The 19,179-nt window shown below is 39.1% G+C and overlaps 1 protein-coding gene across 6 annotated transcripts in view; it reads left to right on the forward strand.

Annotated features, from left to right (window-relative positions):
- Positions 1 to 33: 33 nt before the first annotated feature.
- Positions 34 to 19,179, forward strand: part of CREM (cAMP responsive element modulator) — a 37,845-nt gene continuing 18,699 nt past the window's right edge. The window contains exons 1-6 of one of the 6 annotated variants that reach the window (XM_027686972.1): positions 34 to 195; positions 5,111 to 5,223; positions 5,849 to 5,966; positions 13,634 to 13,780; positions 17,595 to 17,686; positions 17,827 to 17,972. In XM_027686972.1, coding sequence (XP_027542773.1) covers positions 5,183 to 5,223; positions 5,849 to 5,966; positions 13,634 to 13,780; positions 17,595 to 17,686; positions 17,827 to 17,972 — 544 coding nt within the window. In that variant the 5' untranslated portion in view covers positions 34 to 195; positions 5,111 to 5,182. The remainder of the gene's footprint in view (positions 196 to 5,110; positions 5,224 to 5,848; positions 5,967 to 13,633; positions 13,781 to 17,594; positions 17,687 to 17,826; positions 17,973 to 19,179) is intronic. The other 5 variants (XM_027686971.1, XM_027686974.1, XM_027686973.1 and 2 more) reach the window with 5 other exon arrangements.

The following is a 19,179-nucleotide window of genomic DNA, read 5'->3' on the forward strand; positions in this document are numbered from 1 at the left end:
CGCGGCCACCGCCCGCGCGCAGCCCCGCCCTCTCGCCACGGCCGCTGGCGCTGGGAGGCCCCGCAGACGCCATTTCCTCGGCGCCCCCGCGGCGGCGCGGCTGCATCAGCGCTGACGTGAGGCCGACGCGCGGCTCCGCCCGGTCCCCGGTCCCCCCCACCCCCTGTGACGGGGGCAGCACGTACAGGGCGGCGGGTGAGTTGCGGGAGGGGGCGGGGACACGTGTGCGCGCAGCCCGACCCCCCGCGGGCCGGCAGCGGGGCAGCGCGGAGGGCAGCGGGCGGCGCCGGCGGCGCGGAGGGCAGGGGCGGGCGGGCACGGCACGGCAGGGAAGGGCAAGGCAGGGCAGGGCAGGGCAGGCGGGGGGCGCTGTGCCGCGCTCGGCTCAGCCCCGCCGCCGGGAGCGCGCAGTGAGGCGGCCGAGCGCGGCCGCGCCAGCAGCCGGGAGCGCGCCGCGCTCAGGGCCGGCAGCGCAGAGCCCGCACGGCGCTGCCGGGCGGCCCCGAGGCCGCTCCGCGTCCTGGGAATTCTAGGCGAGGCTCGCGGAGCGCCGGCTCCGTTACCGGCCGGGAGCCGCGGTGTCACCGGGCTCTGTCAGGGGCGGCTCCGGCCCTTGCTCTGGGAGCGGCTCGGCTGGGCTCGGCCGGCGGAGCGGGAGGAGCAGGGACAGTGCCGGCCCGCTGCGGGTGGAGCGCCCCGACGGCCGGTCCCGGGGCTTTCGCGGGGCTGGCCCGGCCGAGGCGGAGCGGGGATACCCGGTATCGTTTCCCCGTAGCCCGGTACACCCCGTTACATCCTGGCCCAAAGGGCTTTCTGAGCTGGGTCAGCAGAACAGGTGGGGGAGGATCACAGTGGGCGCCGTGAGTCCGAGGTCTTAAGTTTGAGGGTTTTGTCTGCATCCCCCACTGCCGCGGCAACATCATATGTGGTGCTGAGTGCTAAGTGATTCCAGAGGGACTGATGCTTGAATGGTCCTCTGGCCTATCCAGGGGCTGGTTGGACCCTTCTGAAGGGGGACCGTGTGTCCTCTTCCCAGCGGGCTCGGCACTGCCTGGTCCGGGTGGTTGAGGTGGCAGATGCAGAGTGGACAGGTAGCATTGCTTGTGCACACAAGAACGGCAGGTTGGGCTTTTAAATTTTCTTTTTAGGGTTTTGCTAGGGAGTTCAAGGAAGAAAAGGATGGGGAAGAAAATGAGGAAACACTGAGAGTTTAGGAGACACAAGAAACTTAGTGACGAAGCTTCTGATGATAAAAAAACCTGAAAGTTTACACTTGCTAAATCTAGTCTGTTTTACCTGGCTGAACGCCGTGACCACCTTGCCAGCTGGTGTGCTTCACACCATAGGGTAGTAAAACAGGTTATTACAGAGTTCGTACTTGAAAACACACTGCCCTTCTGAAACGAGTGCATTCTGAGAGTTTTCACTATCACTGGAGTCATCAATAAATGCAAAACAGGTGCTTGTAAATTCACATTCTTGCTTTCTAGTAACTCCCCTGTGAATAAAAGCCTTCAAAGTGATTTGGAGCAAGGGCTGAAACATATTTCTTAGCCCCTTATGAGTTTCTTTGTAATAAGCCTCCTTTGTAAGAAGTCTCTGATGTATAAAGTATGGTTGAAATAAAAAAGTTGTTTTTTAAAATGTCTCTGGGTATTTAATTAGACAGTCACACATTTTCAGATATGCAAAATATTGTACCCATTTGTTTTTGCAGTTTAATTTCATCGACAGATGTTAAGTATTTGTATGAATATTCAGTGATGGAAAACAAGCAGCAGTACTGGGGGAAGTGAAGGAATTTTTTGTGCTCTTTATTACAGAATAGGATATTTTGGTGCAGATGCTATCCTTCATCTTTTACCTGTGGACAAAAATATAAAATGTTCACATTTTTAGTTGTAAATTACTCCCAGTTTTCTAGGAAACCTGGCAGTGTTTTCCTCCAGCTGATTCTGTCTGCCAGATTTGTCTTGCCAGGGATGCTTCAACTGATGGCAGTTAAAGAAGCTTATGATGTGCACTGTGTGCATCATCTTAGTCAGTGTTTATCTGCTCCTGACCCGCTGTACATTCATCTCAGTGACTGTAGTAAACGTGCTTATATATTGAAATGTTACAAGCTTTGGTAACAGTTAAACTTTGTGCCAGATCCTGAAGATTTCTTTGCTAAGTTGTAGGAAGAAGCAGATGTCTTTACTTACATTATGAAAAACTGTTTTTGCCCTGTTTTTATAGGAGTACAGAGGTATAACTTGTTTATTAATTTAAAAATCCAGATGAATATTTAAAATTACTGTTCAGTGACTGTAAGCAACTAAGGTAGAAAACGTAAGAAAATAATGTATTAATACTGAGTATAAGACTAAAACTTGTATATAATTAATCTTACAGTGAAGAAAAACATATAATTTTAAACAGGACCTAAGACCACATATGTAAAAACTGTTTGTTTAGTTTTACTTTAAAATAGAAGGAAGGTAACATGAACTTTAAAGCATGTTATATACTACTACTGATAGACTTTTATAAAGGATTTTTAGTGCTTGGCAGAAAATTCTTTTTTTCTTTCTTTGAAACTTAAAGCAATGCATATGTTAGAATTTGCTTGAAGCGTAGACTGAGTGTGATACATGTGGAAACTGTTTAAGTCAGTAGTTTCTGGACTGGATTTAAAACTGTTTTGTGACACAGTCTGTATTACTTCAATTTTAGAAAAAGCATAATTATGATATCACTCAGTATTTTTTCTGTGTATTTCTTAAAAACAGTTTGAAGTATTTATGTTAAAATTATATACAGGATGCAAACCCTCTGCAATTCAGGTTATAGGAATCTGACAGTTTATGGGAGTGCTCCAAAGACAGTGACAATCCAGCCAGGACTGTGAAATTCAGGAGTTCCTTAGCATGCCTGGCTTTGAGCTGTGCACAAGTCCACATGAGGTGACACAGCTCTGTGTGACTGACCCTGTGGGCTCAAATGACTGCAGCTGACTGACCTGCTCCTGCGAGTTTCATGATCCCCTCTGCTTATGTCTATCAAACATTCCTAATCTTGTAACATGTCTGAATTATGATACTAATGTGCTTCATTTTGTCTTTAGTCATCTTTCTCATTGAAGGTTTATGCCAAGATAACTAGTGTATCTTTTAAAATTACTTATGTACTTCATTATTTTTGTTTTGGTTTTTTTTAGGCTATAGTTGGATCTTTATATTTGAATGTTGTTTCTAGTCAAGTCTCTGTTTACAAGCAGAGGTTGTCAAAAAGAGATGGGTTTGAGCTTATCTAGGAAGAGTATTTTGCTGTGTAACAGGGTAACAGTTGCATTTTATGGAAGTCATATTTGCAGACTTTACTCCACCTCGCTAAAGTTTTAAATTAAGCAATCATTTGTATTAAGAGTCAGCATATACACAGTTATAGATGGAAAATCTATATAAATTCCAGAGTTTTTCATGTATATCAAAAATCTTAGGTATATTTGTCAGTTCACTGACATGTATAGTACTTGTTCTTTTTCTAATTAAACATAAATAATCTAAAAAATACACCCCTTTGTCTGTATTGTATTTTGCAAAGTACGAGGAACAGCTTTGTTAGATTTTCTGCTGCACTGATGCTCTTTTCACAGCTATTTGCCAAATCAGTTACTGGAGCACTGCAGATGAAAAGACTTTGGGAGAAAAATCCTGATAAATAGTAAAAATAAATAAATTTTTATAGTGTTCTACAATTAGTGAGGAATTAAGCTAAAATTAGGAACTAAATCCTTTTTTTTTCCAAGATGAAAAGTGGCTCTTTCTAGGTAAAATTTCTATGAAATGCATTCAATGGGAATAATAAGTACTTTTCTTTTATTTTTTTCCCTCCAACAGTAGGTTTTCTGTGACAGATGGCTCTGGATACAAAAATACTTCACGGCCTTCATAAAGTGAATTAATTCTGACTTTATTCCCATCTTTAGGAAGAGATTACAATGAATATGTTGCCAGTACCTATGCATTATTTAATCTTCCTTGGTGTGTGAGCTGTTATGAAGCTTATGGAGGCATTCTTACCATGAACCAGATAGAGCTTTCATGTTTAAACCTCTATGGATAGCCCTAGTTTATGAAGAAAGAATTTTTTTTCCTACTTTATTTTTGTTGTTACATTGCATGTATATATAAAACCAGAATGGTTTAATAAGATAATATTTTCTTATGGAAAAATATGGTGGAAAGCTGGGTGAAAATATTCTCCCCAGAGTTGTTTGACTTTGGTGAATTTCGGTAGATCCTTAATTTGATTGGATCTAGAGAAAAAGGTAATTTAGTGGTAACTAACAAGACAAAAACGTAGAAAGATTTTAGGTGTAAAATAACTTCTTATGGTTCTAATCTGAATTGATACTGGATAGGATACAAAACTTAATGTGGGCAGAAATACTAATGTTAACTTATAAGATGTTGAATTGTGTACAGCTTGGCTACCCCTAGCTGTAGTACTGTAAGTCTTGTCAGTAGAATACTGTTGGAGGCATATGAGCTCAAACTCTGCTCTGCATCATTTGACTGGATATGTTTTTGTAATTTCATGCCTTTATTCTGGGCGAAAAGGGTGATTTTCAAAGAAACCAATAAAATTTATCCTCAAAGATTGTGGAATGTTCTCTAAAATAGTGCCGCAAAAGGAGTTTGCTTTACATTTAATTTGATTCAGTGTAGTTACTTTTAACATGTGGGACTAAATTCCAGAGTCTCAGAGTCAGATGGGTAGCAGTTTTCCTTCCCTACCTCTTCCATCTCTCAGTGTAAGACCTGAGAAGAAACCAAAGTAACTATCAGCCAGTTGAAACAGTTGAACTTTGAGTTCAGACAGGCTTGCCATCCCCTGATTACAGTAACAGAACCCAAGGAATTGAGATTTGCTGCCTCTTAAATCCCTCATCTCTATCATGTCTTCCTTTTGCGGCCTCAATTGATTGTGTAAGTAGGGTGTAGGTGGGAGCATGCCTGAGGGCCTGCTTGCCTCTGCCTGACCCTATCCTGTCTCTGTTCTGTTTGTAAACTGACCTGTTGCCATGGCAATGTTTGACATTACCTGTTCAATGTTGCACCTTCAGTGCAGGGTTTGGTAGGAGAGAAAGGGAACCGAAGAGAACCGAGCTCTTGTTTTAAAATTCACACCTTCCGTTATGACTAAGTGTGCCAAGAAATATCGAAAAGGAACTGTCAGGTAATTGCATTTTTATATAGCAGATACATTTGGAAGCTTTCTTAAACTCTTAGTTTGAATTGAGGGTCAGCAAGTTACTATGAAAGTTTCCTATGAAACTTACCCTACTTTTAATCCTGCAAAATTAGAAGAATCATTGTGGGTCTTGAGCCATGAGTAGTTTATAGTTCAAGTGTAGATCCCACCTGGAAATCAGCATCTTGGAAGGTTTGAGAGGAATGTAGCAGCACGTGGCTGCTGGGCAGCTTGAGCCATGTCCATTGCAAGGTGTGAGGCCCAGGGGACCTGCTGTGGGTGGTGCTGCTGGGCTGCTCTGGAGCACTGTGCTCCCAGCCCTACTGGCAGCAATGCATGGGACCCTGGGACTCTGTGCTTGTCCCTCCCTGAGAACCATTTCCAGAACTGCCTCTCCTTGCAGCTTTCCAAAATACTTGTTTTAGGGCTCCTACCTATATGAATTGATATTTTAATGCAGGGGAATGGGAAGAAAGGACTTCAGTTAATCTGATCGTTTTGACAGAAATTTATTTATTTTCTGTTAGTTATCTGCTCCAAATATAAAATAGTTTGGAATTGCACTCCTCCATGTACTGCATTATTTAAATGTATATGTATTTAATTTTAGACAGATGACCATGGAAATGGTTGAACAGGATGACAATGCAGTGGATTCTATGACCGAGAGAAATGCTGGTCACCTTCAGAATCAGTCAGGCCGAAGTCAGATTTCCTCAGGACCTGAGGTAAGCTGAAATGTGGAAAGATCAGAAGAATCAATAAAGTGATATTCAGAGCTGCAGTGATTTTTAAATTATCAATTTGCATGGCATTCTCATGTTTAAAAGTGTTGCTATCAAATAGGAAAAATATAGCAAAGGTATACTGGAAACTATGCCTGTAGTAGTTAACAAAGGACCAGTGTAACATCAGGTCTGTTAAAAGGTAAGGCTTTCAGGAGACCAGCTTTTTCAGAGTAGAGTGATTGGTGGACACGTTTTTTTTCTATTCACTTTTACAAGATGATTGTCTGTTATAGAGATGGGAAGAGGGTCCTAAGGAATTGAGGTGGCTGGAAGATCAAACATCTAAAACGTGTGTCTTGAAGATGTGATGAATAACAAAAACGAAAACATGAATAAAACCAACCATGATTTTCTCCTAGTTCCAGTTTTTGTACAGAACATATTTCATCTAATTGCAAGTACATTTTTAATGTATCCAATGACAGTGACTGGAGTTCTAAAAACATACTTCACGTGTTCTGTATGGTTGCTCTATCTGGATTATTCTTTGGTAGTTAATGGATAAAAGATTATATAGTAACAATTCTCAAACATTAAAAATATATACATGTTAAAACATGAAACATTTGACACTTGAGAGAAATAAGGTTCTTGACCTTACTAATAGCTTCAGAAAACTGTATGAACCACTTAAAAGGATCTTGAAACCCCCTTTGTGAAATAAAGGAAGGGATTTTAAAAAACATCTTACAGAATTTATTAATCTGTAAGTTTTGATGCCATGTATTTGGATACTTGATTTACATTATAGGTATATTTTAAAAACTGAAGGCAGGTGCTCTTTTTCTCGCATCTTCAGACACAAAGACTGCAAAATACTTATCAACTTTTTTTTTTGTTTTGATACATGCAGCATTGGGAATATTGTTTGTTGGGTTTTTTCTTTTTTTTTCTTGAAGAGTGGAGCATGAAATCAAGAACTTTGTTGTTCTGTTGATGTCATCCCCTCATTTCTTCTTTCTTTAGTAGTTCAGTTCAAATTTTGTGTTTTAACTTCATAGGATGAATTATGCGTAAAATCTATTGTCTTGTGCAATAGTGTTTGAAGAAGATACCTGTGAATTCTGTCACTTGGGATTTTTAATGTTGATCTAGAGACAAAGCTGTCACTAATGCTGTAGGAGAGCTTCTGCTGCGTCCCCAAGGAAAACACTTTTTATGTTTGTGTGCCTTTAATGCTTGAGTACTGTGTGTGAAGGTTCAGCTGTATTGGGTATGGACTTCATCTCTTTCAGTTAAAACTAATAACTCTGAAGTATTGATGAATCATTTAGGACTAAACCAAAATACATACTTGAGTTTGAAGGTTGAGATTAACAGTCCAGAGTTGACATCTGGAGTCTCTTTTTTTGGTCAGACGGCCCAGAGAGCTTTCCTGGACCTGTCAGAGCTGCTTGGTGCACGTAGCTGGAGCCGTAAACATCCCTCTCGTGTGCTGTCCAGAAAAGTGTGTTGGTGCAGTTGTGCCACTCTGAAGAGGAGTGGAGCTGAGAGGGCTCCAGCGACAGGCCTGTCTCCTCAGCCACCGGCGGTGCCACTGGCTCCCAGGGCCTGCAGCCCTGACACCCCATCAGTGCCCTGAGGCTGCACTGCCACAGCATTTATTTTGGTAAAGCGGGCCTGGACGGAACATTTACCTTGTTATGACATTCCTTTGACTTAAGATGAGTAGGATTTTTTTAGTCTATGTTCCTACCTGGCTGACTTGGAAGGTGAGGTGCTTTGTCATGGCGAGAGTCAGGGGCGCGTGTTGAGGGGTTTGTGTGGGACATCTGACTGGTTTTGCTGGTGGTACCAGATAGGAAACTTGGGGTGTTTCTGAGGAATTTGTGGCTGTGCCACTGGTCCGGTGTCTGTGTATTTTGACTGTTACAGAGGGGCACAGATCCTGTCTCCCTCTTTGGCCTCTGGAGGAGTGCGGTGAAGAGAAGACAGCCACTAAAAGTGACTGAAATGTACCTTGTGCCAACTTCCAACCATCCTTCCTGCTAATTTAGTTGCAAACATGCAGAAATAGAGAAAAGAATGACTTGATTCTTACCAAGAGCTAAAATGCCTGATTACTGATGCTGAGGACTCCTTTTCAGATATCTTGGGGACAGACACGGAGGACTGGGGCTGTTTGTTTTTTTCAGCAAGATATTTGTTTAACCTGGGGTTCTTTTCAGTCAGAAGTAAAACATTTTAATACGCTATCTTTTAATACTCAATTTGTAGTTTTCTGTGTATTACCAAAGAATTGTAGAAGGGCTGATGTTGGAAGGACCTTTTGGAATTATCTAGCCTGACCCCTCTGCGCAACCAGGGTCAGTGAGAGCAAGTTGCAAAGGACTGTGTCTACTTGGGTTTTAAATATCTCCAAGGATGGAGTCTCTAGAATCTCTCTGGGCTTCTGTGCTAGCAGGTGACTGCTCTTGCAGTAAAAGGGTGGGGGTTTTTATGTCCGGATGGAATGTAATGGTTTTATTATGACTTTGTCCAGGGAATGACAAGCAAAATGCTGGGGATACAACTATATAGGAGGTGGGCTTTTTTGGTTTGTGTTTTTGTTTTTGGGTTTTTTTTTGGTATGGAGATGATTTTGTTTGTTTGCTGTTTTTTTGGTTCGTTTTGGGGTTTTTTGTGTGCGTATTTGTTTTTCCTTCCCCTGGAGTTCAGGCTTTTCAAAGAAATACCTGCCACTTAGTTTTAAAAAGGTGGACAAGTATTCCATAAGATGATCATCTCTAGAGGGCAGAGATTGTTTTGTGCGAAGCATTTTTAATGTGTCCCCTGTTAGGAGGCAGAGGAGACATTAAGAATGTCTGGGCTGGAGCACTATGATGTGATGGGATAACCTCCGATGCTAACAAGGAGCTATTATACGTTATTAGTAGGGAAAAGATAGTGTTTGGGGGTTTTTCCTAGCTTGTGTCATAGATACTGCTATATACTCCTGCAATTTTTTGGTGATGAAAGTAAAATTACTGTTTCTACAAAAGCAAAAATGAGTACATTTGAAACTAGCAAAAATGAGGTACATTTTTCCGTCCATTAAAGGGTTATTTTTTAAATAAAGTGACTTAATGTAGAATAAGATTGCATTTATAGTTTAATTTCTTGCATCCATCACTTTCAGCCAGTTAATGAATTGACATAGTCTTTTGTGATCCAGCCACCAAAAGAAATAGGTAAGAAAATATTAATTGGTAAAATCTTTGGTGGTTTTCTTTAGAAGCTGTTGAAAGTGTACAGAACATCTGTACAAAAGGTTGATGCTTTTGAGGGATGCTTTCAGGGAAGAGTAAAAGGTGCCAGATGGAAAATTTCTCAGCTTGTTTTGAGATGGGCTCCATGGGTTGTCTCACATGCACAGATTTTCTGTTGATACATATAGATCTGTTCTTAAAAGGAAGTTAATTTTTATTAGAATATTCTGATAGTGTTGATGATAGCCAAACTTCTATTTTGGAACAGTTACATCTGCAATGGTATTCAAGGAGAAATTAGATGTTCCTTTTGCAGGATTTCTAGAAGCCATACTGCGTTCTCTGTTGCCCTGTGCTCAGCTACACTAAATATAATTATAAAAATGTAAGATCAATGTCCTTAGACCTTTTTCAGATTTGACAAAAATACTTTCAGTTATGTCATGTTTTTTTTTTTTAATCTTACACGTTGATGGTTTTCCTTTGATTTACTTTTTGTTAACTTTGTCATGTTGTCTGTCAGTAGAGCTGTCTGCTGTTCTTGTCTGAGATACCATCTGTTGACCTCTTGGTGCTGGCCCTGAGTTAGACATACATCAGGATTTACAATGTAAGAACTGCTGTCAGAGAGATCAGAGGAAGATTTTCAGAGCCTGGAGTGCATAGCCATTGCAAGCTGGACTGCTCAGGTTTAGCACTTCAGGGGTGTTCTTGTGGGCTCTCAACATCAAACTGTGTTATATCTTGCCCCCAGTAGTTTGAGCCCTGTAAGAGTTTGCCAGACATTAAAAAAATTGGTCCTAAAACCGGTCTGCCAAATGCAGCTCCATACCATTAGCAAAGCTGATGTTAGAGGATTATAAATGTGCAGCTTTGTCCCCATTTTGTGCTTCCTCAAAGGGTATGCTGTCACCAAATGTCTGAAATCAGCCCAACATTGTTTTCCTTAAAAGTATGTGCTTCTATTTTTGCATCAGCTTTGGAATTGATCAAAACTTCCCTGTCTCCAGCTTTTCCTTGTAGAGGGTACTCGGTGTCTGAGCGTGGCAAGTCCTTTGTTCTTCTGTTAGGTGAATCCAGGATGGGTTTGCCTTGACTTTTCCTTTCCCAGAATTTTCACTTTACTTCTAGAGTTCTTGCAGTGTTTTGATTCAACAGCAGGGGCAGAAATCAGATGGACCTGTGTACTGCTTATTTCATATTGGCAATGTTGAAGGTACAAGAGGTTGAAGGTGAATGTAACCTCTCTAATTCTCAGTAGGGAAAAGTTATCTGACCGTGTGTGAGGGAGCGTGTACATCCACAGAATAACTGTTCAGATGGACAGTGCATCTTGAAGTCAGATAAATGATGAGTAACCTCTTTCTCTGCAGGAATTTGTGCCTTGGTATGAAAGTAGTGTATGATCTTCTTTGTTGGCTTCTTTTCTCTCTGTGGAAGAGGGAGCACTTATATTTCCAAACACATGGAGTATAGTACCATAGTGCTATTATGGATTGCATGGTTGGTATTTGTTGAAGCAGTTAGACTTGACTGTTGCACGCCTAGGAGCATAGAATCCATAGAATGTGTTAAGCTTCCCCTCACCCACTGTGTTCCTGAGTCGCTTCTGCAGATTGTTTTCAGTCGCTGTGCCAGACAGCCCTTGAGGTAATGACGATAGAGATGGCATTGCTCAGCACTGATGTCACAAAGGAATTTATTTTTCCCAAGTCTGTTTCAGTCAGCATTTACGCATGATAGCACCAAAAGGTTCTAGTATTTCAGTTAACACCGGAATATTCAGCTTGAAAACTGCAAAAGGAAATGTGAATTGAAATTGGTTCAATATTTTCTAATATTTAATAAAAGAGATGCAGAATATGATGTTTGAAAGTTTTATAATACTGCCACCTCAACCCTGCCCCCCCTCATTTAATCTCTTATCTGAATTAATGGGAACAAAACAATTTCTCCTGTGGTATTGTAAACTTCACTCCAAAAGAGATTAGCTGAGTGTGGTTTTTTTTTCTTTTTTCTTGTGTGGTTATACTGAATAAGGAGCTTTTAAATTAATGTAGTTTCTTAATCCTTAGTACTGGATTATTTCCTGATCATGTGTGCCTAATTCATTGTGTACAAATAGAAACTCTTAAACTGTTCACTTTTTACTGTTTTCTATGTGTTGTACTCAGAAACTTCTTTCTGATACACAGAGTATTGTATCACATTAGAACTCTTACAAAGATATCAGTAAGTCAAAAGGTTTGGTGAAATTGCCTTTATAATATTTTGGAAGTTGGCATGCTTTGTAAACATTTAGACTGCTCTGTGCTCTCTCCTTGAAGCTTGGGTTAAGGATGTCAACTTTGCCACAAAAGAGATTATTCTCTTCAGATCTTTGAGACTTTCTAGAGCTCAGTCTCAAATATGTATTTCTGATAAATTTCTCTTAACATTAATATTTATTCTACAGATTGGGAAAAAGGTTTGCACGTCCTATCTACATATAATTTCATGCCACTTAAGGAATGATTGTTTCCATTTCAGGGTTAGAAATGCCCTAAATTGTTCCATTTCCTGAAAAGCAGTTCAGGTTCCTGTAACACTTAACAACTGCATAGGGATTGTTGACAAGATCCCATCTCTGTTTCCTAGAAACAGTGTTTCTTCAAGATAATTTGAACCACCATCAGGTCTTTTGGAGAGCAGTGCATCTTAATAGTAGTTAACATTTTTCACTTGCTTCAAGAAAGGAATATTTCCCAGGCAAGCTATGGCTTATGGATCAGGAATGAAAACTTCTTTCATATTTGGAATTAAAACCCCCTTCATTGTAAATACAGAAAAAATACAAAACTTTCTTTAATTTTTTTTTTTTAATATTCAGCATTCATCATGTTTGTCTTCTCACTGTCATCTCATCACACATCGCAGTCTTCAACTTCCTCCTGGGGGAAGAGGAGGGGCAGGCACCGATCTCTTCTCTGTGGTGACCAGTGACAGGACCTGAGGGAATGGCCTGGAATTGTGTCAGGGGAGCTTTAGGTTGGATATTAGAAAAAGGTTCTTCACCCAGAGGGTGGTTGGTCACTGGAACAGGCTCCCCAGAGAAGTGGTCACAGCACCAAGCCTGTCTGAGTTCAAGAAGCATTTGGACAATGCTCTCAGGCACACAGTGTGACTCTTGGGGATGTCCTGTGCAGGGCCAGGAGTTAGACTCGATGATCCTTGCAGGTCCCTTCCAACTCAGCATATTCTGTGATTCTGTGATCTCAATTTTAGCTTTACTAATCCAGGTACCTTTTGGGGCTGAGAACAAAGCTAGGAAGGGAATAACATCAGAATTTTATATATGAGTCTGGGTTTATTGTTGATTGTGTGGGATATAGAAATAAGACTTTTCAATGCAGTTTACTTTAAAAACCACAGTATTTCTTTTTATCATATGGTTTGTTTGTAATTCTTTTCTGAGTTTAGAGATGTTTCATCACACAGCACTTGAGATCAATTGTAGTTGTTTTCCCTTTGCATCAGTATTTGTTTCTGTTAATAGACTTAACACTAATAGCAAAAATATTGAACTATTTCTTAGCCTGTAGTTGCTAAACTGTTTCTTAACCCATTCATCCTCAGCAGTGAGGGTTTAGAGCCAAAGGCTGGGGAAAGCTGTGTTCTCTTAAATGTCATCAGAAAAAAGGACCAGATTATTCCTAAACAGAACACTTCAGCTGTGCTAGGCTTAAAGAAGATCCAGCTGTTCTTTATTTTTGTTGATGTTTTGAAGCCCTGGTACAGTCCAACTCTGTTTTTCTTGATGTATAAATATATATATAACAAGAGTCCGTTAAACTAAATCAATTTACAAATCCTTGATTGCTTTATTTAACAGGGTGGTTTTTTGCTATCTGAAAAATTCTCATCTCTTGAGACATCCATCTGAAAATTATAACTTCTTACCCAACAAAGAAAGCAAAACTGAAACAGTTCTGTTTTTTTTTTCTCTGACTAAGGACATTCTGCCCTTTATGTTATTGCAGCAACATACCACTTCAGTGAATATGCATGTTTTTTGTTACATTTCTTGTGGTTCTTCCTAACCTTCATGGTAGCAACAGCAGATTTGGCGTGTGTTGGCCTAGGGTTGGTTTGTTTTTTTTTTTAAATTGAAAAGAAAACAAGACATCTGTGGAGGAAAAAAAAAAAAGAAGAAAGAGTTGAAATTTGTTAGGGAACAGTTTTAAGCTTTCCATACCCTTTGAAAAGGTACATGCCAAACTTTGACTAGTAAAACTTGTTAATTTTTGTGGGTGATAACTGTACACATCTAAGCTGTTTTAGATATGGCAACAAAATCAGTTTGCTTTAGTGTCACTTCTAAAAGCATTTGCTGAAGTCGTAAGACATGTTACTTAAACATGATGATTGTAATTTTTACAGGTTTCTGTAGCTGCTTCAAGTGCTGGAAGAGGATCTCCAGCTGTAACTCTAGTGCAGTTGCCTTCTGGTCAAACTGTTCATGTCCAGGGTGTCATTCAAGCCACACAGCCCTCAGTCATTCAGTCACCACACATGCAAGCTGTTCAGGTTAGCTCTTTTATTGTTACATTTTCATGAATATTTGGTACTTCATAACTCTTTTCCCAATCCATCTTCAGTTTCTCATCATTCCTACCAGCGCTGCAAGATTTACTCATATGGCGCAGGAAACAGCGGAGGGAAAGGTGGCAAACATCCAACCAGTAGCAGCTCTACAAGCATTGTGTAGCATTTCCTTAACGCTTCCTGTTTATCTTCTAAAAAGTGGTGTCTTGGAACTCTGCACTTACGCAACAGCAAATTTGTGTGATAACATGGCCTCACTCTAGTTGTATCTTGCAGTTTTTCTGTTTTGTTAAATTCTGTGAACATCATGTTTCTAATGAGACTTTGAAGTCATAAATTTTTAAATATCTCATATTTTATTTTTGCAAAGGGTCTGGATGTAATGAAACTACATATACAGTCAAGTGGTTCCTTGTTTTCAGCAGGCCCTGTTGTAGCATCAGGTATTGCTTTTTGTGGATGTGGGAATGTAGAGACCAAAAATACAGGCACCCTCAAAAATAAACATTTATGTGGCAAATGTTCACATGTTTCAAGTTGCTGGTATTAAAAAACAGGGATCAATGCAAAATGTATCAGACTTTTCAGAGCTTTTAAATAGTGAAAAAGACTAGAGAGAGAATGAATTTACAGTGTTTTGAATGTGACTTGGTCTTCCATTGGTGCTTTTCTTGTAAGCTAGGAAGGCCTTTGCTCTATTTTTGTTAAAATCTGATTGAGATGTGTCAACCAAAATGCGTTTTGCAAATAGAATTGATACCTCTGGTAAGAGAGGCGATACACCTGTTATGTGGGAACTGTTTTACCTGTGGTTATTGGCAACACATGGCTTTTCTTTAACATGTTGCAGTCTTCTTGAGAAGCTGTCTTTAATGTTAGAGACTTCTTAGTAACTTTCCAATATAATAACTAAAAAAGCACATGTAGGTATGATGTATATTAGAGAAAAGGAATAAAACCTTGGCCAGATAATGAATACTTTATTTTTGAGCAGTAGGTCTAGATGATGGAACCTTGTAAGGTTTTGGAATTTGAGATCACTATTGAAAGACGTGCAGTAGATGTCAAGAGACTTGGTTTTGGTCAAACATAAAGTCAAATCAGAGTATTCAAAATAATTAATTTTTTTTAATTTAAATTCTTTCTTACTGTAATTTACCGGAGTAACCTTTATTCGATAAGCATATTAGTCATTCTCAGTATAGGCAGGATATACATGCAAAGGTAGAGGACTTTCTTCAAAGCTCAGAAGGAGCAATTTCTCAGGAATGTCTTGCCAGCTGCTGCTGTGTTGTCTTAGGGGAGTGGAAGTCAACTATTTGTTGTATTGAGTGAACTCTGTCTGTCTTTCCTTTCCCAAAGGAGTAGAAACAAGAAACTTTTGTCCCAATTAATACCGACTAGTTAGTTCCAGGTTTTTTTTTGTTTCATTCGAGCTGCTAATGGCAAATGAAATCACTCTGTGAGAAGGGCTTGAAGATGCTGTAAAAGACTCCATTACCGAGGGTGTTCAGCCCTTTTGTGTTCCTGTTCAGTACTTTATCCTGCCATCTGGCATTTCCTCCAGATCATTTGGCTTTAACTTGATATCTTCTGTCTGCCAGACAATGGGGAACTTGGGAAATTATATCACTTTAATAAAAAAAAAAAAGTATACTGAAGGTTGATGCTGAAGCTTGCGTGACCTCTCCCTTAAACACCTGCAGCTCCCAACCGGAAAGTTCAAAATTTTTCTCGTAATGCTGCTGCTTTTTGGGTGAAAAAAAATGCCTATCTGGGTAACGTTCCTTATTGTATTGTTAATGTTTTTTTATTTGTAGGAAGATTTGAAGTTCAGATTGTTATTTGACTTGTTGCTTGCTCCCCCTGTAGTGTATTATTAGGTCTTGGCAGACTAACGCGAGTTTGAAGTTAGATTTGTTCCAATGCAGATAAAGTTGAAGTAGGTAAAGTTGTAGTCTGAACGATGTCCAGGAAAAAATGACAATGCTTTCTGTTTGTTAACATCATGGATATGGTTGCTTGCTATTAGAATGATCTGAAATGTTAGTTTCTGTCTTTGTCATGATGAAAAGTAAAACTTCTGAAATTTTTTGCAGAAAATGTCCTCTTCCACATTAAAATTCTTAAATCATCTTGTGATTTCCTTACCTTCTTCCCAAAGTATGACTGTTCCCAGCTTCTTCAGCCATCTTCAGAAACTAGGGGGGGCTATCGATAACCCTTAATCTAATGTGAAAGTTGAAGGCAACTAAGGTCTTGTTTTCCTGCTGTTTGTACTGGAGCAAATAGATATTTATTACCCTCCACTCCCTAGCAGAATGAAAATTCTGTTTTGAGTTAGGATGCCCAAGCTCTTGGCTGTGCAATACTGTCTTAATTTTGAAGGATCACTGAAGGCACACTGGGAGGGAAATGCCTTTCAGGACCTCTCTCTACCTCTCAGTATTGGTCCATCCTGCAAAAGGAGGAACACAGACTTCTTGAAGCACCTGTATCTCTGCCACTGAGCTCTGATGTCTGTTTTGGAGCTGAACATCTGTACACATGCAGAAGTACCTCTCACCTTCTAGGTGGCAGAGAGGCAGACATAGAGTGATCTGATGTTGTTTGCTGCATATTAACCAGCAAAATGAGGCTGCAACAAATATTTTTACACGGAATTCGAATGTAATAAAAATAACAAGTGAAGGGACAATTCTGCAATTTTATTCTGCAATAATCTGTAGTTCCTTCAAGGTGTAGTTCTGTAGGTTTGAGTTGAGGTGACCCAGGCCTATAAATTTCCAGAACCTTCCAGACACTCATTTTCTGTTGAGGTCAAGCGGATTTTCTTTCTAGCATTGAACACTGAAGCCTGACAGATGCATTAATTCTAGAACTATTCCTTGACTTCCCTGAGCAACCTCTGCTCCCAGGTCAAACACCTGAGCCGTCCAGTCATTTACATCATGTTTGTTCAGTGCTTAAGGCAGTGCTTGGTCTGAAACTGCAGTTTGGTCTGTCTTTATGTGAAAAGATTTTTTATCGCAATGTTTCAGTTTGGAAATCTTAACACACGAATAGTTCTGAGTAGTTAAATGAATCCAAGAAAATGGTGTGTTTTCCTTGTTCAATAATGACTTTCAATTCTGTGTAATAATATAGTTAGTGGTCAAGAATGTGATTCAGCCACAGGCCTTAATGTTGTCCTGGGTAATTTTAAGAGAAGAAGATGATGTGATAATACTAATGCTAAAAGTCTGAGAAAATGTGGACTTGTCAGGTGTTTCTAAAACTCACACAACATTGCTAAGCAATGTCTTTGTATTTATGCATATGTGTTAGTAAGTGTAATAAATGTGTACATTTAAATAAAATTATTTTCTAAATAGCTTTGTTGTGTGGAGAGACTTTTATATTGTATACTATTCTTTAAGGCACATTAGTGAAGTATTTTGTGTTTTACATGTTTAACTTCACTTTAAAAGCTAATCAAATTGTATAATATTGTTATATTTAAAGAAGTCTATCTTCAATACTTTTTGTAAGTGTCAGCCACAAAAAAAGTAACCTGGATTACTCTGACTTTTTTCTTTTTCAAATGGAAGATGTCAACCAAGTGGCTATGTCTGTCTAACCTCATAATTTGTTCTTTGCTTTGGAAAAAAAAGTCTGAAATCTCATGATTAGTGATAAATAAGTGCATAAATTTCCTATATGCAAACATGGAAGGAATTTTTAAAAATAGCATTTTTCTCTGTTGCTGTCTTTTTTTTTAATGAAGTTATGAATTTCAGGAACTTTGCTATTACAGGTAGCATCGATTGCAGATGAAGCTGCAGTATCAGAAGTGATAATTGATTCCCAAAAACGTAGGGAAATACTTTCAAGAAGGCCTTCATACCGGTAAGGACTTTTTATTTTGGTTTGCTGGTTTTAAAGGCAGCTTATGTATTACAGCAAAACTGTCTGATAAAAGCCAGTTATTTAGTTTTCTTATGGATATGGATTTTCAAATACATAAAATTACTTACATTCTTTTTTAGAAAAATTTTGAATGAACTCTCATCAGATGCTCCTGCAGTAGCAAAGATTGAAGAAGAAGAGAAGTCAGAAGATGAAGGAACTCCTTCTGGTATTTCTGCCATGGCCATGCCAACCAGCCTGTATCATACTAACACAGGGCAATACCGTATGTTTGCACATGTACTATGTGATGTTGCAGAACATACATAGCACAGATTTCTTTGTAAGAGTTTCATAATAAAATAGGGATGTTGGATTTTGATGAAAAAGAATAAGAGCTTCTGTATTTCTAAATAATTTCAATTATATTTAATTTTTCCTAACATGGTCATTATAGACTTTCAGTCTGTTTCTTGTAATGTTTGTTAGTTGCTAGATTTAGTTCTTCTAGAATTTCTGTGCATTAAAATGTGGAGGTGAAACTCAGGTGAAATGAAAAACATTGACACTTTTATATGAATGTTCAGTGTTTTAAATCATTGCAGTTTCAAACTCCTGTGATTTGCTATGTATTAGTGCTATTATATGAAATGACATTAGAATTTTTGAATTGTAAAGTTGGAGTATTAAATTATTTGTTAACTTTCAATTTTTGTTCTTAAATGAACTATGTCTCCAGTTGTCAAGTATGAACACTTAAACTGTAGAACTAACCTAAATTGTGATTCCCAACATTTGATACTTCATCCAAATGCAAGTTAAAAGTTAGATTCACAGTTCTGTTCTATAGATTTGGTTTTGGATATTTTTATTCCTGTATTTATGGTAAAAGTGTTGCTTAACTTGCTCTCTATGGCTTCTTTGGACTTAATCAGATATTGTCTAAGGGTTAACTTTATAATAACTGTTTTTCAAATATGTGTTTGTTAAAGCTTCACTCCTACCGTTCGTAGGGTTTTTTCATGTCTTTTCATAAGTAGACACACTAAAGTGCAGGTATTTTTCCTTTGATATAATGACAGGAAGATTGCATAAGAAGTGGTTTGGGGTTTTTTTCCTGAAACGAGAAAACAGAGGAAGTCTATAGAAACATTGCAGTGGCATATAAAAGAGGATAGAATGGCTCTCCAATTGCATTCTAGTCACCCTTAGAGTTCTTCAGTTATTTTTAATTTATGCAACTAATTATTAACTCTGAGAAGGCAAAATTTGCCTATAATATTATTTATCCTTTCAGCATAAAAAGTAATTTTGCTTGTGCTCCTAGGGTGCTTTTCTTTCCCTTTCTGTAAGCTATAGACATAGATAAATGTTTGCTGTGTGATGTGGAGCATCTGAAGTGTTCTTTTCTGTGTACTAATGGTCATGCTAAATTACAGTTATCTAGTACACAATCTGGCAGGTATTTATGACCAAATGAAATTATTTTCTTA

Source organism: Neopelma chrysocephalum, unplaced genomic scaffold, assembly GCF_003984885.1.
Source record: "Neopelma chrysocephalum unplaced genomic scaffold, ASM398488v2 Primary Assembly neopelma1_72, whole genome shotgun sequence".
Taxonomy (NCBI): domain Eukaryota; kingdom Metazoa; phylum Chordata; class Aves; order Passeriformes; family Pipridae; genus Neopelma; species Neopelma chrysocephalum.